The sequence below is a fragment of the Bombus vosnesenskii genome, unplaced genomic scaffold, assembly GCF_011952255.1.
Source record: "Bombus vosnesenskii isolate JDL3184/JDL3185 unplaced genomic scaffold, Bvos_JDL3184-5_v1.1 scf7180000013314, whole genome shotgun sequence".
Taxonomy (NCBI): domain Eukaryota; kingdom Metazoa; phylum Arthropoda; class Insecta; order Hymenoptera; family Apidae; genus Bombus; species Bombus vosnesenskii.
This window is the reverse complement of record NW_022882960.1, coordinates 2,590,341-2,613,086: the sequence shown is the minus strand read 5'-3', so window position 1 is coordinate 2,613,086 and position 22,746 is coordinate 2,590,341. Positions and strand designations below refer to the sequence as shown.

The 22,746-nt window shown below is 40.7% G+C and overlaps 1 protein-coding gene across 2 annotated transcripts; it reads right to left on the bottom strand.

Moving 5' to 3' along the window:
• Nucleotides 1-6,466: 6,466 nt before the first annotated feature.
• LOC117235249 (zinc finger protein with KRAB and SCAN domains 3-like) lies at nucleotides 6,467-17,996 on the bottom strand. 2 transcript variants are annotated; one of them, XM_033497111.1, is made up of 5 exons: nucleotides 14,422-17,996; nucleotides 13,657-13,850; nucleotides 8,650-9,888; nucleotides 7,840-8,331; nucleotides 6,467-7,369 (listed from the first exon to the last, which is right to left on the bottom strand). In XM_033497111.1, the coding sequence occupies exons 2-4, from the start codon at nucleotides 13,820-13,822 to the stop codon at nucleotides 7,892-7,894; spliced, it is 1,845 nt and encodes a 614-aa protein (XP_033353002.1). In that variant the 5' UTR covers nucleotides 13,823-13,850; nucleotides 14,422-17,996; the 3' UTR covers nucleotides 6,467-7,369; nucleotides 7,840-7,891. The 2 variants fall into 2 exon arrangements, with proteins under 2 accessions (XP_033353002.1, XP_033353003.1); XM_033497112.1 differs by lacking the exons at nucleotides 13,657-13,850; nucleotides 14,422-17,996 and adding an exon at nucleotides 10,324-10,421.
• Between the last annotated feature and the right edge of the window lie 4,750 nt (nucleotides 17,997-22,746).

Here is a 22,746-nt window from a genome sequence, read left to right as displayed (position 1 = left end):
TCTACGTACTTCAAACGCGATGTTCACATACACATACATATGTGTAAAGTTATTAATGTATATTGTATAAAGAGGACAAAAGGAAAATGATGAATTCAAAATCCAAGAAGAAGAAAAGATCGTTAAGAAATTTTATCATCGATCGTCAGCTTTACATATTTTACTAAAAACCCTTTCCCGACCTTCGTCGCTATATCTTTGATCCCAAGACAGCGTTTTCTTAATTTTTTTTCTTCGTTTTTCATCTCTGAAGTGGCGAATCTTCTCAGCATTTCTACAAAACTATACGATTTATCGAGTAGGTATTTATAGGTTTCGAAAGTTCACCATTAAACTTAGCTCGCTAACTCACTAATCAAATATATCATACAATCACTAAATTATTGCTTTGTCGTGCTTTGTATCACACTAATCTAAATCTTATGTTTTCTGTTTATCTTACGTTTTTTTCCTTTTTTTCCTCGTTTTCATTTTTCCTCTTTTTTTTTTAATCCTTTTCACAAAAGCCAGGTTTACTGATGATCATGCCTGCTTCTCTATAAAGTTCTGCTTTCACCGATGCGTTTCTTTTTCCCTAACGTTGTTCGCTCGTATCTTGTCCTTGTGTCTACGTGTGTTTGCTTGTGGTACATGCGAAATGATTCGATGGCGCAGATAACTTGCAGATTTCAGACTTATCGACTCTGCATGAAACTCGAGCGAAATCTAAATTATCGCGTACGGAGGCGAGCCTGGATCGCGCTCTAATTAATTTCATAATTGGATTTAATAAAGGATAACCCGTTTCTTATCTAGTGCCTGAAAATTGTCCGTTTAACGTGCAATGGATAATTCATTTTTCACGTCCTCTTACGTCGTTGCGAATAATTTTCTCCTGAACTACGTTCAGAAATAGAAAATCTTGAAAACGAAGCTTAACATCAATCTATGATAATTGCTATATCATGACTTCGTAATTAATTTATCACGACATATAAGAAAATTCATATTAACACATAAATACCAAGAAATATAAATTGTATTTGTAAGAGCGACTCTATCGTAGAGGACCAATACGATCCAAATTCTAAAAACATCGAGCTCGATTTGCAATTTTTCTTTTTTTTTCTTTATGAAAGCGTTCACGTATCGAGATTAATTAGAGGCGATCGTTCTCGCGAAAAGTTTCGGTGTAGCGAAAATTCGACTAACATATACGTACATATACACATACATATAGCATATATCGTGCATATTCGGTCTAATAAGTTAATTAATTATAGTTACAGCGGACAACTTTTGTCACGTTGGTTTCGTTGTTCATTTTTACCGTGTTTTCGAACGTACGTAATTTTAACAGTCAGCACCTTCACGCTTATTTTGCTCTCTTTCTTCCCTTTCCTTTCTTTTCTGTCTTCCTCGCGTCATCTTTTCCTTCTCATTATTACTCGTTTGCTTATTGACAACAATCGCGAAAGGTGACATTAATTACGTTTTATCGCTGCGTTTAAGAGCGCCACGGCTTCGGCGTAGTTACGTTTAAGTACTTTGGTCCTCTTTAGAGTCTTCTAAACGCTTAATTATGCGACGAATCGAAATAGCAATCGGTCTCTCGCTGAAGAAACAAGGAAAATCTTCTCTTGTCTCGTTCTGCTTCCGCTCTTTCCTCGTTCTTCGGCTCGTTTGTCCTTTAGCTAACATTATAACGGCTATGAGGCAATTAGTTTCATCAGGGCTCCGTTTAATCAGCTTTATCTACTAGAAAAATTCGGTTAAGCGTGGCTTCGTGACGGCACGACGCAAATCCGAGTAATTAACTCTGACATACGCAAAAAGTAGAAAATTAGTAAATTATGTTGTACTGAAAAACTTAGCCAATGGAAAGATTTAGATCAATTATGCTGATAATATAACGACGCAATTATAAAGTTTCCTTCAACTTACGAGACAGATCTCGCTCAGATTAGAAACTTAGAAACTTCTTCATTCGTTGTCACGCGGAAATTAGTTTCGATATACAGGGCGTTTTAAAACTTCGATCCTATAATTTAAAGTCATTTCGCGGCCCGAAAGATGTTCAACCCTTAAAGGCTATTTACAAGTTAGAAAATTTCACTTCGTACGAATTTTCTCTTGATATTATCGCTCTGTAACAGTACAACACGTTATTTGTAACCACTTTGAACAATAATCTTCTACCTTCTAATATCGAGTAACAATGAAACATTTAATTCTACTTGTCCATTATTATTAATTCTTTTTATTCGAAACAGATGTGCCGTTTGTGAACTTTTACCAAGTAACCATTAAGGTAGCCTTTAAGGATCGATCTTTCTGTAAGAAGGAGTGATTAATGTTTTGAAAAATCTCATTTCCAACTTTCTTTCTAAATATCCTGTAATACAATATATTATTAACTTCTGCTCTACAATCCGAGTTTAATAATAATCCCAATGAAATCAATAAAGTTATTTTTAAAATATATCACAGTAATTTTACCCAGATAATCGTCGTACACATGCACGATTCCTCCAATTCGATTAAATTCGGCTCGAAGTACGAACGCACAGCCAATAAAAATTGTGTGTTCTTTACGACGTTGAACAAGAAAAATTGATTTTCACTGGACCGAGAAACGTACGAGGCATGATCGTCCTGGGTCCTGGCTTAACTCGTTTGCGTATCTAAAAAATAGCGTCGACTGCTTGTTTATCGTTAATATAGTTAATAATTACACCATTTTTATCGTACCATATTTTTTTTGTAAATTTTTTTTGCTTTCGTTCAAGTTTACACTACGGCGACGATCTAACGTTAGTTTGTATTCGCGTGTTCATCAGTTCTGCGGTTTGCTACATCGTTTCTTTTCTTTTTTCCTCCTTTTTTTTTCTCCTTTACCATTGAATAATTAACTCCACTAACTTATCATGCTTTCCTGTCCACGAATTCGACAAAAAAGCATCGAGGAAATCGTGTTTCGAAAACTTTTTTCGACGCTGAAAATAGTCTTCGAGACGGCAACGAATCTTTGTAATTTTTTATTCGAGTCAAGCATTGATCGCTGAGTCGTTTGATCCTAAACGAAGGAATTTAATTGTTTGTAGATCTTTTTAATTCAAACAATGGCGAGAATTATTAGAAGTTTGTTAAAAATAGTATTATGCGACAGAGATAATAATAATAGCGTTAGCAATAAGCAACGTGTTTTCATACTTGTATAGCATCTTTTAAATTATTTATCACCACTGTTAGCGATTACTAGACTGCAGGTATCTATGCAAATTCATATTTTTCTGAACGCGACGCTAAAGATACGGTATCTAAACAGAAATTTATTTCACGTAGTAAGTATTATAACAACTACTCCACTATTCCATATTTTACACGTATGCTGTTCGTTTTTGTTTCTTCAAATTTCTCATAAATGCATAAAAATCTCTAGTCTAGCAATTATTGAACGAGAAAAAGGTATCGTAGCTCTTCGTTAAACAATAATCTCAGTGATCAATCGCTTGCGCTATACTATATGTTTTTTAATTTTCTAATTCGAAGAATCCAGACGTTAATATACTTCGCCTTTCCTAAGAAGTTTTATCTTTGTTAAAATTTGTTTCGCTGATGAAGAAGATGTACTTTGATAACCATATAGATCATTCTCTTTTGTTTCATTATTGACTACCGTTACGAGGTTAACTCTAATTGATTAGAGATTCGATTGACTGTCGAGTATTGTGTATTAGAGCACGAAAACGAGACTGGTACAGCTTGTGAATATCATTGAAGATGTGGATCAAATTTGCCAACGACCTGTTCGAATTGGTCGCTCCCGGTTATCGCCACATCGGCATGAACTATTATTATCCGTCTCCCATAATATTGAATAGAACTGGAATGTTTAGTTTGTCCCATGGAAACGAACGTGCGGGACGATTTTCGAAGCTGTTCCCTTAATCGTTGAAACTTGGTCAGACACAGACTCGCTTAACTCATCGTTAATTAAAATGATATAAATAAAAGCGTTAAGAGAAAATAGCTACTACGTCTAGGAACCTTATACTTACAATTATAATAGACTTTATATAAGAAGGTGGAAAAATAATCGAATATATTTACATGTCAACAGCCAATCTAGTCTTATAGAATCGAACGGACGAACGTTAGGCAAGTCTATTTCTGACTTTTTGCTCAAACACTGTTACGAGCAACGTACACGTGATTTCATTAATTCCGTTTACAACCGTCGATCTATCAAAAAGAGTGGAATTAAATTCAGAGTTGTATCTGTTTTTAAAATCTTCTTCTTTCTCTCAATTTTCACCCTTCAAGGCTATCGTGGATCTTGTTTCGATGTTATCGTCCAGTAACGATACCGCCACCGTCATGTTATTTGACCAGCGCAAACGGTAATTTTGCTGCTCCTCGTCTAGATCGAACAACGATAAAACACTTAATTACGTAGTTTAAAGAAGATTCGTCTCGGTAAACTCTCGTTCGTGATCGCCTTTAAGGGTTGAATTTTCTTCCATTTTCTATTTTCGAAGAATCACTTGCACGTTGCTGGTATGTCGAATGCAGACGTGAAAATCCTCGAGATCGAGGTTCGACGTTGCTCTGCTAAACAGACACACGGCGCGAGAAAACTTGCAGACGCATTCGACGCCGTTTTATTCTCATTTTCTTTAGTTTATTAGAAACTTAAACCGCTAAAGCTCGTTTGTTCCGTTGCGTCCGTTTAAAAACTACTTAACGCGAACTAACCGATACGTCGAGTACGCAATAATACAATCGGTCGATCCCCTAAGTTTCTTGTTTTTTTTTTTTTTTCTAATCGCTGAAAACGTTTTCGTACCAAAATATCTCTACGGTCGTTATAAAAAACGCGTTTTTTCCCCACGTGAAAGCAATAGCGACACGAACAACTTAAATTTAAGAACGATCACTTCACCTATTATACAAGACTAAGCCCCGTTTTTCGAGGCAACCTAAGATAAAACGATACGATACAAGCGTAGCTCACTGACTAGAGCGGAAGTCTCTTTATTTCTTTTTTCAGTTTCTTGCCGGTGCTTGTCCTTGATATTTTCTATACATTCGACATTCCTTTCGTCTTCCCCGCTCTAATTTTCCTTCCGTCGTAATAATAAAATATCAAATTAATATTACGATTAAGAACGTTGTAAGTACGAGTGAACTAGACGATAAATAAAACGACTATTGGACTAGGAACGATGAAAGCGTAGCTAACGATCTAAGTACAATCTTAGAATAGAACAGTCTAAGTCTATTTTGCAATATTTGTTCATTTATTAACTCCTAAAATAAAAATTTACGCACTTACAAACTATCGAGTAAGAGCTGCATTATTGCGTTATTAAATTAGAAATTTACGATAAAAGAAGAATCTCAAAATTTTGTTACTGATCGATTATCAACTAGAAGCTTCTGACTAGACAAGCGATTAGGAAATTCCTCGAGGATGTAACAAATTTCCGTAATTTTTTAATACGCAGATCGAGTCATTCTATAAATCACCTCTCATTGAAGAAAAAAAAAAAGAAAAAGAAAAAAAAAACGAAAAATGGCGGTCTCGTTGGCGTATACTTCTGACAACGAGGAAATTACGGGAGGATGTTCTATAATTTAGGAGAGCGAAACGAGAGAGCGACCCTTTCGCCACCAATGGTCATTCCTGCATTCAACAGGTGGTCCAGTTTACGTGAAATGTTGATGAAAACCTCCGACGTGTGCTCATCCTCCCTCCATCGTTCCTATTGTACGCCAAGGGCGCCGATGAAACTTTGGGAAAACGATTCCTCGAGGAAATTACGTTCGCGTGGAAACTTTTCGCGTTTCTAACATCGATAGTCTCCTATCATCCATCGATAGGTATCGGATATCAACTTGCCCGCGAATCATTTCGACGACGGTCAAGTTACGATACGATATATTGTTTTAGCTCGTCGTGAAGATATTACTACATTTGTACGAAAAATAAATACGAAAGGAAGTTGAGAATGAGGTTGAGATCAATGTCGAGCAGAATTGAGAAAGAAGAGGCACGTTAAAACGTCGACAAGTATGAAATGGAGAATCAAACGAAATTTTCTTTGGCTATAGCTTGTCCTGAAATTAATTGGTCGCTTGAGATCGCTTTCCCTATCACGAATCACGTTTCAGTCTGTGTTTCGACTATTTTATTCCGCGCGATAGAATAAGATAAGATAGATAAGATAGAACTAAGATAGAAGTCAAATATTCCTATCAACGTGCTAATGATCCCAATCAGTGGATCCCACTATGTACAGGTTATTACATTAAGTCAAATTGCAGAAGAGCACGCAGAAAATCAATAAGAATGAGACGATGGTACACGAATTGCCACGCGACATCTGAAAACTGCCAAGTTTCATCAAAGAGAAGGTCGTTAAATCGACTAGTAAGCGTACTTGGAGCATGCATTATTTTCATTGGATTCCGAAGTTCCTTGACTAGAATTGACCCGGTTCCCATCGACTATCGGCGATTCGAAATGAATTTTACTCACAAATTGATGGTCCCTCGATAGTATTGCATCGATTTTCGCCGCGCTGTTCGTTCTTTGCCTCTCCCTATCGTATTCCAGACACTTCATCGGCAAGCGAACGAGCGTCGTTTTCGTTTCCCTTGATGCCACGCGAATATCGATTTCACCGGACGACGAATAGAATCTCATCGAGCGTCCACGGACGAAAGGAATGTCGTTTGAATCGCACCGTGCGCGTCTTGATGCAATGAAACACGTGTCTCCTTACTTTACGACGATTTATCCCTGTATATACGCTCCGTTCTCCTCGAACGTTCCTTTCTCTGTGCGAAAACGACTTTAATAATCAGCTTACGTTAATCATATACGCCTTTGAATGTTTACTCACACGAAGAACGAAACGAGAATTCAGAACGTTAGTTTAATCACGATATTCTCGCGTTGGTTCAACGTCCGCCTATTTTATGGGTTTCATCTTCGAAATGTCTGTTCCTTGCTTGCTGGTAGCTTCTGGTGACATGAATCGCGATCAGTTTGAGATCGTTCGCTTACCCAGACTGGGAACTCGATGAATTCGTGATTGTTGGTTAATCGAAAAATCACCTGTGACGTCAACGATCGAAATTCTTCGTTGTTTCTGTTGTTTCGTGGACGAATCCTTCCTTTTACGCTTTTCATCGAGAGAATGGTTCGTGGGATTTTTTGGAAGTTTACGAGAGGGAGGAAGGGAAACAACGAAGTAGTCATCATTGTTGGAACTGTTGAATTCCAGAAAGATTGAATTGACCCATTGAAGTTGATACCAGAAGGGATTGCACCTTGGAGAATCTTTTCTTGCATTTCGTTTATCATCTGATGTGTCGTCAACTGAAAGAAAAGAATTACGAGTTCATTTCTTGGAGGACAAATTATTTCGAGGATTCGGAGATCTATCAAACATCTTCGAGCTATTAAAGTATCTTACTACATTCGTTATCTGTTTACACTAATCAGTCAAACTTTCTTAAACATTCGAACTTATAACTATTCAATTTCAAAGACTCTACTCCAATATCTGATATTCTCGCTTCTTATCCTTCAAACATTTTCAAGCGTTCACAACCACTTCCTGAATTGTTTTAAATTTTCTTATCAAAGATTCTATTCCAGTATCTAATATTCTCACTCTCAACTTTTCAAACATTTTCCGACACCGTCAACTTCCATTTACTTAATTATCCAGAATTACTCTCCATAAATTCTCTTTTGAATTTTACCAAAAACATAACCCAAACCTGACCCAATTTCTTGTCGATCGTTCTTCAAATTTTTCCAGTACCTGAAGCTTAAAAACCTACTTGATGACGTGCAGCGACACTAGCGCCAAAAGTGCCCGTAACTCGATGGAATCTATTGAGGTGCATCTAGGTCATTGTTGGAATCGTCGTTCTCCCTTTGACAGGCGGACTCTAGGTGCTTGTTCAGGTAAGATTTGAGCGCGAACGATTTGTGACACTTGTGGCACTCGTAGTTCTTGTCCGCGGAGTGCGTCTGCATGTGAGCGCGCAGATTCGACCGATCGGCGAACGCTTTGCCGCAATGCGCGCACCCATAAGGTTTCTCGCCCGTGTGACTTCTCAGGTGTCCTTGGAGTAGCCACGGTCTGGAGAACATCTTGCCACAGACACCGCAACTGTGTGTTAGTTTATGGGTCAGCACGTGCATCGCCAGGGCTGGCATGCTTACGTATGCTTTGCCACAGTGGATGCATTTCTTCGCCGATTGCGAGTCGATACTACGATGGGTTTGCTTGTGTCGTGACAAGTTTGACGAAGTCGCGTACTGTTTACCTGGAAACAGAAAATTGTTACTGAGAACGATGGTTTTATGATGGGGCTGACCTACTGTTCGGGTCTGAATAGATTCTATTTTTCAAGGGACACATTTTATGTTAAAACTCTGATTTGAAAGCTTAATCCGTGCCTTTGAAGCTACAAAAATTTGTGTAATTAAAATTCAATATCTCTCTTTTCTAAAATATCTATAGCAAAGAAATGAACGACACTCGAAGAAACGAAAATGAGAATACTTTAGATGGCGTAATTCACTAACGACAACTACCCTGATCCCGATATTTCTCACGATTCCTAATTTTCTCAACAACTTACCGCACTCGCAACAGACGTAACGCCCGATCTTTGATGTCTCAAGTCCTTCAACCGGTTCAGCCTCCTGCGTTTTCTGAATAGGTAAAACCTTCTTATTCTTCGACCTCCCGTCAGTCACCAATAAAGTGTCATACGTATAACTCGCCGGTTTCACCTCGCTCTGTTCGAGCACTGTTTGCACCTCTTTATCCTTCTGACTGGGTTGGGAATTGGGATTATTATTTTCAATATCGCTGCTACACTCTGACGTAGGTGGGGTTAGTGGTGGTGCTGCCTCTATGGCTTGGAGAAGATGCTGTTGCTGTGGTAGTAGTTGGGGTGGATGATGTGTAGTCATGATCGGCGTGCACGGGATGGTCGGTGTGCACGGGATGGTCGGCGTGCACGGGATGGACGGCGTGCTATAGGTGAGCAGAATCTCTTGAACAGGGGACAGTGGGATGAACACGCTGCCCGTTTGCTGGACTATCGTTGCGCTGGGCTCGTAAATGATGCTCGCTGTTGTTGGTTGCTGGTGTTGGTGATGGGTGTAGACTGTAGAACTTGTTAAACCGATAGTGTTCACTTGGTAGATCGGTTGATTCGGTTGGTACACCGTCATCTCTTGGATATCGGTTGCAGGTGACTCTATCACATTTTGTGGCCCGATGGCGACACTGGGTGGTGGTAATGGGGGCAACGATCTTGAGAGCTCTAGTAAATCGTGTGCAGCTTCTGTTTCAGCCGCTGAACGGTCTTTGAACATCGAGGACACGTAATTGGTGATCACATTGCCGTTATTGGACCCTATCCTTGAATCAGACGTGGAATGATCCGCTGTTTCTTCCACGTGGTACGGTGTAGCGGTGTTCGAGGATGGAGAAGGCTCCCTCGGTGGCGTGTAATGGAGCACGGTCGTATGTTGCTGATGGTCTGTGTGAACTGTTTTGGACGGTGATCTGGGAGCCGTGGAAGGCAACGTGGATGTCGTGATCGTTGTGTCCTCGACGCTCAAGGCGATTGATTCTGTCGTTTGCGGAGCTACCACCGTGGATGGTGAGCATGTAGCTGTGCAGGTGATCACCGATGTCTCCGTTCGAGCTGCAGTCGAAGATTCCGTCGATGGTGTACTCGTGGTGTTTGTCGTCGCCGTCATGTCCACATTGCTAGGCTCGTTTACCTTCTCCTTCGGGACATTCTGCTCGAGCGTCTTCGCTCCTGTCGTTGCAGTCGCATCTTGGGACTTCGCATTCAGGTATTCTGCGACAGAAAAGATAATTCTGCAGCTGTGACTGGTTTACAAAGTCGATTGATGTATTTAAGATGACCAATTCTTATATACAATTTTGAAATACCGTTGATGTGTATAAAACTAATGGTCTTTGCAAGATATAGAGTTTAAACATTCTTAATCCCTTAACCTACAATCGTATGGGAGACGTCGTACATCAAGATAATAAATCTTTCTTGTTTAATGATCAATTGTAGTAATTAGTTATCAAACATCTTGCAGAATAAAATTAGTTGTACCTTACACATGCATTTACATATCGAAAGACATGTGCAATTTGCACAACTTCGAACGCTCAGCCAAACCGTGAAACGGCTCGGTGTGCGACCAATCTTGTTGTCGTTTATAGCACGCGCTATTGGAACTTAAGTCCTAACGCAAGAATTAGCCTGGTACATACGTACTTTGCAAATCTTCAAATTAAATTTCCACAGTAGCGAGGCCTTAAATGAAGGGAGCCTTGTTCTACATCTTCGATTTATTTTTGTGTTTTGTTTTCTACTCCACGTAGATTCTCAACTTGATTTCGAAACTAAAATATCCATCGTAATTTCGTTACTTTTAACCCCTTCCCGTACTTTAGCGAGTCAGACTCGCGATGAAGATTTTGGCCCAAACATGAATATCGCGAGTCTGACTCGCGACCAGATACTTGGGCCAAACGTAAACATAATAAGCCGAGCTCGCGGACTATCTTTTGGCCCGTTACGATCGTGACTGAATGATAGTTCCTGTTTATGAGCATCGGTCTGGACTTGGGCCCGAGTTTCGTCGAACTGAATGGCACGGGAAGGAGTCAATGATCGTCTTACTTTGAGTCGTAGAATCTTTCTGCTTTGATCGTACCACAAGTTTAAAACCATAGTGTGGTACAATTTCGAGGTACTATTAACGTTACGAGGCTCATAAATTCTAAAATTTGAACGATACTTCAAATTCTCTGCTCCATCGTTCCAGGTAAGTTCTCAAAGCGAAACGAGGAAGCTGATGCAATTCAATAACCGCGGTTGCCTTCCTTCCTTCGAGAAAAAGGCACGGAAAAGTCGAAAAAAAGGAAAAAGAACACAAAGGAGAACCAGGAGCACTTTGAGCAAAGGAGCGGAAACAGCATCGTCAGCCCTATTTCGTCCCTTCCGTCCGCGACAATGCGATATTAACGAGACAACTGACGAGCGACAGCGCGGCGCGTAACTCGATTTCTTAATTTGACTTTTTAATCGAGGTTTAACGAGGAGAAATCGCGGGGGAGAGGAGCGTGCCGAGTTCTTCTGTTGTCGACGTGCCAACGAAAGAGTGTCGAACCTCGCTGTAGCAGTGGCAAGAGGGTGAGACGAAGGAGGACCAGGGATTATGACGGCAAGCATGTTGGAAACGAGGTCAAAGGGGATGGGTGGCTGGCCAAGGAAAGTGTACGACCGAGCGGATATAAAATTTCACGATAACTCGGTTATGAAACTGCGTGTCTCGTTTCAACGACGCTCCTTTTATCTTCTTTCCTTTTTTTTCCTTAGAATTGTTTCGAGTCTCGATTCAGTGTTGTTGTCGCTGTGTTTCACGGACACCTCCCTTGGGATAAGTTTCTTTGCTATTAGCGTGACAACGTGATGAGCCTGCAATTTTCTCCGAGATCTACGGAGTCTTGCGTTTTCAGCAGTCGAGCTACAAGAAGATGAGATTGAGTCAATTGTGGGTTATTGAGTGCTTGGATTGGGAGAATTCTTTGATTTCATAGGCTATTTTCAAAGATTTTGAAGTATCATGATTTTTCTAGATCAGATGATTGGATGTTGTTTTGATGTTTGATCGTTCGAAACAATTGATATTCGTTAATTTCGATATTAATTCTAGTATCGATTGGCTTAATTGGGAAACTCCAGAAAGTTCACAAAATGCAAGTAAGGACAACTATCTTCGTACAATAGCATTGAAAATCTGGAGAACTTATGAACCTATTGTATCTATATATTACCTCAGTTTTGATCATAGAAATTTGTCCCTTTCTCAAGTTTTCACCATTTAAATCGACCTAACTGAAACGTCAAGCGAAATGTTTTATCTTCAGTAAGTTTCTGACGCTTTTACGATGGAAATCGTTCGTATTTCACGTTCGATTGGCCTGGTTTTACCGAGAGAGGCTCCAAGCAAGCGTGTACTGCCATTGTAACGAGTCTTAAGTGCGGTCTTTGTAGCTCCATTAACGTCTCCGGCAAGTTTCGCATGACACTCTCTCATTCACTCGATTACTGAACGCGAAGCATAAACGGGGCCGTTGCTGGAAACTGCTGCCACCGGGAACGACAATTCAGACAATTAATGCAGCTTTGCCGTGGTGAGTAACACGTTACCGCGAATTACTCCGACGCTAGGAATTTTCACCACGACGACGTTAAAATATCGTAACGACAAAGCCTCTTTAAAAGTATTTATAAAAATATATGTATATACATCATGGCCCTAATTTCGTAGTGTAATGCGAGTTGATTAATATAGTTTCTGAACGGTTCATTTATAAAAAGACGGAAGAGTTTGTATGTATTTGACACGTTAATCCTTCGACTAAATCCTTCTGCAGTCCTTGAATTTTTTATATCTCAATTTCGCTTTAGTTTCAACTGAGTAAAAGTGTTTTAATGTTTTAAGAGAACCTTTGGCATAAAATTCAGATGAGAAATTACCTATATCAAGAATGATTCTTTCACATTTTCCACGTCATTCACTTGCATCGTTCACTAGTTATTTCCCACTACATAGACGATGTGAAGGGCAATTTAGTTTTTGTGCAAAAGTATGCAGAAGGTTTTCTTGCTAGGAGCAAGACACGCGTCCGTGCAGTGCCTCGGCACGAGATGAACGATATATGGCTACAGGCTGAATCAATACCACGGTCCAATAGCAACAATCGTATTAATTGAACGTAATAATCGCAAGAAAGATATCGCTCGACATTCTTCGTCGTGATATAACGATACTCGTTTCTGAATCTTCACGCGCGACTGCGATCGATTTTCCGCTTCAAAATCGACCATTATTATTTTTATTTGTAATCGAGGCTTCATCCCTTTTCAGGATGATAACGCTTTGAGAATCATGCAAGCAATGGTTTAAAATAATCTTCGATGCTATATAATTCTTTTGAGTATGCGTTTGAAAATATTTTCTACGTAAGATAAAATTGAACGTATTCAAATAAGTCTAAATAAATTGAGATTCAAGTAAGTCCGATTACGTCCACCAAGAATAACAAAAAGTCCAAATAAATGGCAATAAATCCAGACGAATTTAAGAATATCTAAATAAATCCGAATAAATTCGAATAAACCGAAGTAAATTCGAATAAATCCAAATAAATTCGAATAAATCCAAATGAATCTAAACAAATCTAAATAAATCCAAACAAGTTTAAATAAATAAAAAAGATAAATCCGACCAAATTCCAATAAATCCAAACACCCGAATAAAGAAGAACTAAAAAAGAAAAGATATAATAAAAAAGAAAAAATAACAAAATTACAGTAAAAATCTCGTAATCTTAACACCTGTACTCAATCGCAACAAGTACCAATCAATGAGAACCTTCGAGCTATAATCAACCCCCCCCACGTACTTCATAAAACATGAAATCCCCAAACACCTATCGCTTCTATCGTAAAGAATCTTGCTCGACCATTTAATTACTATACCAGGGATCATAATCGAGCCAAGGGTAGAACTATAAGAAGCCGGAGCCAGAATTGTACCTTGAGCAACAGGGGGTGCGACGCTCCCTTCTATGGGCGAAACTGGGATTTGTATGGTGGTCGGCGATGGCGTGGTCCTTCCGCGACCCCAGCTCTCGAATCCTCTGGCAACGTTGCTTATATACTTGTTGCACAGGGCCTTCTTCACCATATAACACCGCGGCATCTTGGCTTTTGGTTTCTTTCTCTTGGTCCTAAATAGGGAGAAATTCAGATCCGATGTAGATGAAGAATAAACAACTAACAAAAAGAAATCCTTCAATTTTTATATTTTTTTTGGAAAAAAATTCTTCTCTATCTTCGTATTTCCAGACCATCGGATAGATTTTTATTGAATTATTTCGATTATATTTCTGGTTAAAAAAAGGTATGACGAATAAGAAGAAATCCTCCAATGTTTATATTCTTTTCGAAAAACAAAATATTTTTCTCAATGATCAATTCTTCCCGAGTTTGTACTTCCAGAGCACCAGATAGACGTTCGTTCAGTCGAAGACGATCGTCGTTTATCAAACGATCGATCGTGGTTTCGATTCGCGCAAAATGTCGCCCTGGTGGTCCTCGTGGAGACCACCAGGATTACGGTCGATCGAACGATCGATGCTTCAGCCCAGCAACGCCTCGTTTCTCATCGTCAATCTTCTCGTCCTCATCCTACTTCCTGTTCGCGATTGGATCACCTATCGAGTCTCCTCTTGCTCGTTAAACAAATTTCGTCCTGTGTTCCCTGTGTCGTGCAATGAAACGTGTTCCAAGTGGACTTACACGAGCGTCTCGAGAGGAACTAGTCAAGCTCCAAGTAATTGCAGCATCGATATTCGATTCGCAGAGTTGATAAAAACGGGACACTTCCTTGTGGCGGGCTCGTTTCTACCGGAAATGTCGATTCCGATCGCCGTTTGGGGGCGGTATTTTAATTCTAGATGTCGTTGCACGATTTCAAACGGAGCTACGTGTGTATTTCACGTAAATATATATACACACGTGTCTGTGTGTATAAATATACTTGTATATTTGTGTATTTATATAGTGTGTGTATATATACACATATATAGATACGTGTATAGATTTATATTAAAATATCTTTTCGGCGAAGCGAGTCAGTCCAACTCGAGATTTCAGATACACCCGGAAGTTGGGATTATCCGGAAGTGTTTCCTCACTGGAAACTTTCTTTTTAATAACACTTGGTTTGTGCGTGTTAATGTACGTGGTTCCAGATGAGATTCCTCGGTGTAACTCGAGTTTATAAGAGAGAAAGAAAAATGTAGCTTGCCTTGCTTTATTTCTTCTTAGTTTGCTTCTTTTGTTTCTTTTCTTAGATTCTCTTTGTTGCTTTACCTTGTTTGTAATATTGCTTTCGTTGTATTCACGGGTGGAAGATTACGTGGTTCTTACGGTATTCCTCGGTCTTCGTCTACTTTTGCCCTGTCTTCCGCTTACTGTCGCCTCCGGTGCTTACGTTCCTTATCCTCTGGATAAATCTTTCATCTATACGCTTCATCGTAGTTTAATAAAATCCAAACAATCCGTATCAACTATTTTTATTAACGCTATTCTCTTCAGTAATTTTCTTTCGTACGCCGCTTGAAAAACTCTCTTCGGTTAAAATTTGTTTCAGTGTTCACGGTTATTAAAAATGTACATATACTTCGTGATTATTTACGAATATTCATATTGTATTTAATTATTCATGTTTTATATCTCGGTTCGTCCTGATACCGCATCGAGTCTCTCTCAGAGGTCAGTTCTCGCCACTCGGACTACTTTTCACCGTCTACTCGCCCTCCTGATCCGAGCATCGTTCCATTCTGCCGGCAACACTCTCGTGCAGCATCGGGCGTGTCCATTCTCGCGACGATACCCTCATCTCGGCGATTTCGAGTGCGGTGAATCCGACAAATAATGGTCGCGACGCCGCGTGCTTCCTCTTACTCTTCTCTAAAACCGTCCCAGTAAATTTCAAAAAAATCTTTCCCAATATATTCCTTCTTCTCGATACACCAATCACCAATGTTCCCGATAAAAACAGTCTCTCGTAGAACCTTCAATCTTCCACCATTAAACAGATTTTCTAATAAGAAGGTACAATTCCAGTAGCGTAGAGGAGCAAATCGAATCACCAGTTTCTTATCTCTGGAGCGAGCAGATTTATAAAATACGCTCGATTAATCGCGATTCTCTCGGTAGGCTGAATAACAGACCGAGCCAGCCAGGCTGTGGTTCTTCCAGCTGAAAATTCAAGCTGCTATCTTCGAGTTAACGAATTGTAAATAACCGAAGGTCCTTTTTCGGAAAGCAAACGTGTGCGTCGTGGAGGCAGGCGAGGTGTGCCTTTTGCAGGGACGAGCAACAAGTTGGACAACAGGTCCGCGATGTTTGTGTATCCGTACGTGTGCGCTGTCGCCTTACGTGTGTAGTCGATAACTCCCTCTGGTAAGTGGTCCCCTCTCCCTTTCTCTCTTTCACCCTGTCTCAGTGTCTACCGGTAGCCTGGTGTCTTGCTTGCCAGTCAGAAAGCAGGAACAAACCCGTAGGAGGACTTTGCGCGACTTCTTCGCCCTCCCTTAGCCTCCTCGCACTGGTGATGGCTGGTTTTGTACGGCGGGGAAGCACCGCGAAAGGAGGAACCCGCGTGAAGCTACAACTCTGCCCTCGTGCGGCTGTTCGCGGGCCTCGTCGCAGCCTTGGATCGCCGGTGGCTCACGGCGACGAACCACGTATGCGTTCCTAGTCCCTCCTCGTACTCTTTCTTCGTCCCACCTTTCTCTTTCTTCTATTCCTCTTCCTCCCTAACACCTTCGATTAACGCAGAAATAATTCAGGCTCGACTTTACCTGTCTACTCGGTTCGATACGACTCGATCGTTTGCCGTAGAGAGGTTGCTTCGAGTAACGCACACGGAAAACCCAAGCTCACAATACACATAGACGCGAGTATCGTGAAAGCAGCACCACGGAAGTATACGTAAAAGTAACCACGACGACGAAACAAATGACGGGCGAACGTTGAAAACGACGTTGAACGAGGAAACGAAATAGGTTTTTGCAAGCGGTGGCACGTAAGTAACACTAGGGTCTCTAGACACGTAGAGAGAGGCACGACATGGACGAGCAGAGCGCGGTTACGAGCAGCACGACGCGCGCTTGGTCGACCGGTCAACGATAGATCGAGGCTCGTCCATGGGCCCCGGTCGCGTTCGACGACGTGGCACACCGGACGCGAACGTCTACGGGCACGAAGATCGAAGATGAAGATGTACCACCTGTGGGCGCAGAAGCAACAATTGTCCGCCGTGTATCGCGGTGGAGGGTAGCCCGACTACATGGCTCGTACCGGGTGTGGCTGGGGTGCAACTGCCAATGCAGCGTCGTCGAGCAGCGTCGCCCCGCGTCCTGGGCGCCTGCGTCCTTTCCTCCTCGCTTCGTGCAGAGCTCCTTCTCGCTTCCCTCCCTAAAAGGCCTGCACACAACCTGCCCGGTGTTGCCCTCTCTGTCTTCCCAGTCCTCCTCCACCCTCTTTACGCTTTGTCTCTTTTTTTCTTCCATACTTTGCCCCTATTTCTGTCCTGCTCCGTAAACCATCTCCAGTACCTCTTTCACCCTCGCAAACTGCTTCTCCTTCTTTATCCTATACGTTGGTTATTTCTTTCCTTGTTCCGCTTTATCAACCATCCCCTGTCAAGCGTGAGCAGCGTACTGCTCGTCGTCTCTCCGTTTCGCTTTTGCTCCGTTCCATCTCCAACGAACTGCCACACCGTCTCGCGAACACACACGCCAGGCATTATACGTATACGTGTATATATAAAGCTCTGGCTGGCTCCGCGATCGAGGGGTTGAAACGAGCAGAGGAACGAGGAAGCCGAGCAAGAGAGCGAACCGGCAGGGGTAACCCACCCCTCGCCGCGACGCCGATGTGGCTCTTGCCCATCGATTTTGTACGAGTTCGGGGCCGGAGCAACACCTGTTACCGCGTCGGATGGAAAAGAGTCGTGGACGGGGGGGAGGGTAGGAGCGGGTACGGAGAGCAACGAGGGACCAACGAAGAGAGCTATGCAACTAGCAGGCTGCACAAGGGGGTGTAGATGGCGAGAGAACGAAGGGTGGTTGCTTCTAGTCGGTGGTGGAATCATCCGGCGGGACAGAGATGGGATCGTCTAATGTGTAGTGAAATAGAGAAGATAGAGAAGAAGTATATAAAGATAGTAGAAGCTCGACGAACAGAAGGGTGATTCTGTGCAACAGAGAGAGACACCGTTATAGGAAGCGTTATGAGAGCGAGAGAGAAGAAGAAGCGAGGGTAAACAGAGACGAAAAGGAGGGTGGTTCGAGGGTGGCGAAGCAGGATGAACGGAGCGGAGGTGAGAACGTACGAGGAAGCAAGACAGGGAGAATGGAAGAGGGTGGCGAGTAGGAGGAAGAGAGAAAGGAAACGTCGGCGGCGGGCAAATAGCGACGTCGAGGAAACGCCGACGCCAATCGATAGCGCCGACCCCGGCGTCGTGCCGCGTTCGCTGCCAGGGTTTTGCGATAGCGCATCGCTCATGTTACCTTTTCTCTTTTTCCTTCTTCATCCTCTTTCTCTTTGCCAATCATCTAGCTCTCCCTTCCACTCATCGAAAGATCTCTCTTGATCCTTCTCCTTACTCATTGCCAGCTTTGCGTCCTGCTTTCCTTTTGCCTTTTCCTCTCTGCCTTCGTTTACCACCCCCTCTATATTCCTCCTTTTCACTCTTTTACTGTTTCTTGCAGGTATTTTTCTATCTATCTTTCTCTTTCTCTCTCTCTCTCTCTTTCTCTCCCCCTCGCTGGTTACAGTTACGAGACGTCCTTGTTGTACAAGGTAGCTCTAGCTGTGCTTGTTCGTTGAATGTTCTCTGTCTTCTGTCCACGTGGTCGCCAAGAGAAGAGAGCAAGCTGGGGTGGTTTGTATGCGTTCCTTATAATCTCGACGCTTACTCCTGGACGTCGTCTAACCGCTCGTATCGTCTGCGTCGTTCGCGATAGCGCATCGTTCACTTATTTAGCCTGTTCTTCTTCGTCTTAGAATTCGCTCCTTTTCTTACGGTCTCTTTCTGGCTGTGTTCATCCCTCGTGTTTTCCTTGATTCCTAGGGACGTCGTAAAGGTTATACGATCCTCCTCTTTTTGCTTCTTCTACTGGCGTGGATTTAATGATACCTAAGGAGTGGTCGAAATTCCTCGTAGACGAGAGAACTTTGTCTCTGACAGCTGGCAGCAAGATGATATAAGTTGCTGATATGTATTTTTTGTACGCTTGTGTAGAGTAGAATGGGTCATCGTGTATGCGATGGAATATATGCCGATAATATTTGACGAGGGATTATAACAATCATTAGAACGTTTATGCGTTTATGGAAAATTTAATCTGTTAACCAGACGCTTCTGTAATTTCGGAATTAAAAGTTGGTAAATTCAAATTCGTTTTCAGACAGAGGAGGCAGCGAATAAATACGAAAGTGGAATACGCGAAAATGTCCAAAATGTCTAAAACAAAACATTCATTCATCATGAACAGTCATATTTCTAGAACACACAGAATATGAAAAAAATACTCCAAATATTCGAAACAAAATACGTGTTCTAATATTTAAGCTACGAAGAAATTTCATTTCAGTTGCATTCATAAGAACATGAATTTGCACAAACATTTATGGTGTAATAATAATTATTCGGCTGGGAATAATTATATTTCGAGAAAGATCGTATTTGGAGAGCGGAATGGCGGGTAGAGAAGCTCGAGGGAAAATATTTCTGCGGTTAGTTCCGTCGTGCCTTTGATAACGAATTAACGTAGTGTATGTAGGAACGTTTTTTCGTTTGGAAAACTGAGAGTCGGTAGGGAAGAAAAGTCACCGGTGAATGGAGAAAGGAAATTTAAAAGGCGTCCTTTCAGAGGTTAACGCGATTCAATCCTTCGATACGTTCTTCCAGACACGACGGTCGATTCAATCGCGTGAAACTCCGAGAGAGGAACGCGATCCCGCATTACGGACCGTGTATTTTAGTTTTACGAGCCCCGCGGTCCCCAGTTACAAAACGCTCTTATTAATATTTATCGAGCCGCTTTCCAGTGCGGAGCTTTGACCGACAACGAGACAATTAAAACGCTGAACCGAATTTCGACGTAAGCCCCGAGGATTAAAGGAAAGTCTGATTAGCGAATCGTGTTACCGTTCGATCTTCAATTAAATGCAACAGAATTTTCATTCGCAATTGTCATCCCCCTTGTGTGCGAAAATGTTTCCTTCCCGTGAAACGAGCAGTTTTGCTTTGGAATTGTACGCGTTTCCATCTGTCTTTTTATGAAATGTTAACTTTATGAAATGTTATGTAACTAACATGCTCTGAAATTAGAAAAAAAATCATTTAAAAAATCTATCTCGTTGTATATTTTTTATTTAATACAGATAAATTAATAAGTATGCTCGTAAATGGTTATTAGAAAAAATCAATTCGCAATAAAAAAAAAACTTAGCAGTTTAAAACGATTTTAATAAATTCGTACCTCAAAAAATTTAAGGATCAAAGATAAATGTGAGTGGGAATTTATAAAATTTTCCCTGTAGTTTTCCATTTTTGTTTTTTTTTTTTTTAGTAAATTATAGAAGAAAATTGACTTAGTTCCGTTGTAGCTTGTTTGAACTTAAACATCTTGGCTATTTTTCTTTGGAGACGTCTCAAAGAGCTTGTTTGTGGAAGCCTAGTTGGTGGTGAATAAGATTTGCATGCAGAGGGTTACTACGTAATATAGAATATTTTTCCAGTTATTGTAGTTCGTCATATAATATCGTAGAACTTGTATCTTTTACGTAGATAGAACGTGAAAATGTTTTGTGAGATAATATTGTTAGAGAGGAATGTGTTTATCCGCATGGCGCTACGCCGTAAAACTTGTAAACGCGTCAGAGCATGGGATGCCGCGAGTGGATCTGACGCAGAGAACTTCATTCTTTATTTTAGTATCCTTTAATGGAAAGCTTTCACGGTATACATTGCAACCTTAATTTAATGCTTTTAATATTTCTCCTATTTCTTTTCAAGTTAGGAACGCCGGCAATTTACAATTGCGGTGTTTCAATGTTTCTCCGTATGTTTTCGCGATGATGCTTGTGATTAATTAGTTCGAAAACCATCGAAAACATTTCAAAATTCAAATCGAGCTGTCCGGAATTCACATCGATTAACTCCATAAATTGGGAAATAAGGGAAATTTTTCGAGAATTTATGCCATTTTCTTCTAATAAATAAACTTATGGAAGCAAATAATCCGTTTCTTTGAAAAGGCAATATTAATCACGTATCCAGATAAAAACTGGAATTAATTAGTCTGGCTTCTGAGAAATCCAATTAATTCAAGCATAAATTGGAAAAATATTAAATTCTTTCAACAATAGATGATCTTAAAATTCGTTAAAACAATTTCTGATAAAAGCTATGACTGTGGAAAAAAATCAAATTAATTCAATCGTGAATTTATAACGAACAGACAATCTAAAAATTCACGACGGATATGAAGAAAATCATGAAAAATATCCGATATTCTCTAACTACGGATATTGGAAATAAAAATAGTACCAGAGAATGTATTATGTAAAAAAACGATGGGAAAGTTAGGAAGTTGTATGAAAGTTTCGTCTCGCGGATGGAAACGGTCAGAAGACAGGCCGGTTGGCCCGTGTCGGAGCTACTTCCGATCCCATGAACGATAATCGCGGGCAGGCTCTTACGTTCGATCGCGTTAGATGGCCGGGTAATTGCGGGATACATTCTATTTTACAATCTCCTCGGTAACTCCCACTTAGCGTCCGTTCGCTCGTTCTCGCCCGGTCCTCTGGTAATTGCGCATATTCACCGGTTGCTCGGCAACCTTCGGAGCACGGCGCGGCGTCGGCTCAACCGGCATCCCGGGACCATTGCGCCAGCTACGCGAATACGCGCCTCCTCCGGGGCCGGAACCTCAATTCGACCGGCCATCCATGAGCTAGAATTTTGTAAAATTAATCGACGATAAAAATCTTTCGGAAATCAAACTGATTAATTACATCTTTTGCCTTTATCCAATGTTGCTTGATTTATATCTAAATGCGATCTTATCTAGCATCGAATTTAACGATAAGATAACGAGTGACCTATTTTGCGTTAATCGAAGACACGATGACTCTGAGAAGTTAAACTGATCAATTGCACTTTTTTTTATTTGGGTATATCAGTCAGTGGTGAAATTATAGGGTAATAAATAATTAAGTATTTTTATATGTGAGATAGAGAATCATAAATTTCAAGGTGAATTTTAAGAAGTATGTATTTTATTTGTTAGAAGTCATTTTTAACAAATTTTCTCCAAAAATATAGTTTTAAGGCTACGAAGTTAATTGATAGTTTGTGAGAGGCTTATATTCGTTTCGTTCGAAGTCGTGTGGAATTTATCATCGGTTCGTACTACTTGAAGATTTTTGGGTAGAAGACCGTAGGAGGTTTGACATACTTGCAATACTCTTTTCAAGAGTATGAGTATACGTGGGTTTCGATGAAAGGTTTACTGTGAATCTAAGGACCTATATAAGAGTTCGATATTGATATCGAGTATTTTCTTAAGGTCTTAAGTACTATATTGAAGTTTAATGTACTCTCCATATCTGATTTATGGTGATGGTTATGAAAATATTTAGTTTACTGAATTTACGCAAATATAAGACTTTTAATGTATTTCTAACATCTAAGGATAGATAACATTATTTGTCACAAACATCAATTTCTTGCAATAGAATCTACGATTGAACGAATCTGAATCTAGACGAACGAGATCTTCTAGAATTTTGTTTGATAATTTGATCTCCGAATTTTTAATAACATCTTTGTGAAAAATCCAGCAAGATCAATTCATCAAGTTTGCAATAATCCTTAAGACGATTGGAAGACTACTCAAAAGTAGCTAAACACCCAATCTTGAAGCCACTACGACTTTACGAATATATATCATAGAATTAATCTTATATCGCGAGATCGGTTGAACGGTTACCGGCAACGGATGGGGAACATAGAGCCGTCGTTGCTGAAACTGCTGATCG

Bases quoted from the DNA above. Each gene is read 5' to 3' on its own strand.
- LOC117235249 (XM_033497111.1), bottom strand. From the start codon at position 13,822: ATGCCGCGGTGTTATATGGTGAAGAAGGCCCTGTGCAACAAGTATATA. The intron at 9,889-13,656 runs GTACAATTCTGG...TTTCTGTCGCAG, and splicing joins CGCACCCCCTGTTGCTCAAG to AATACCTGAATGCGAAGTCC. The intron at 8,332-8,649 runs GTAAGTTGTTGA...TTCTGTTTCCAG, and splicing joins TTACGTCTGTTGCGAGTGCG to GTAAACAGTACGCGACTTCG.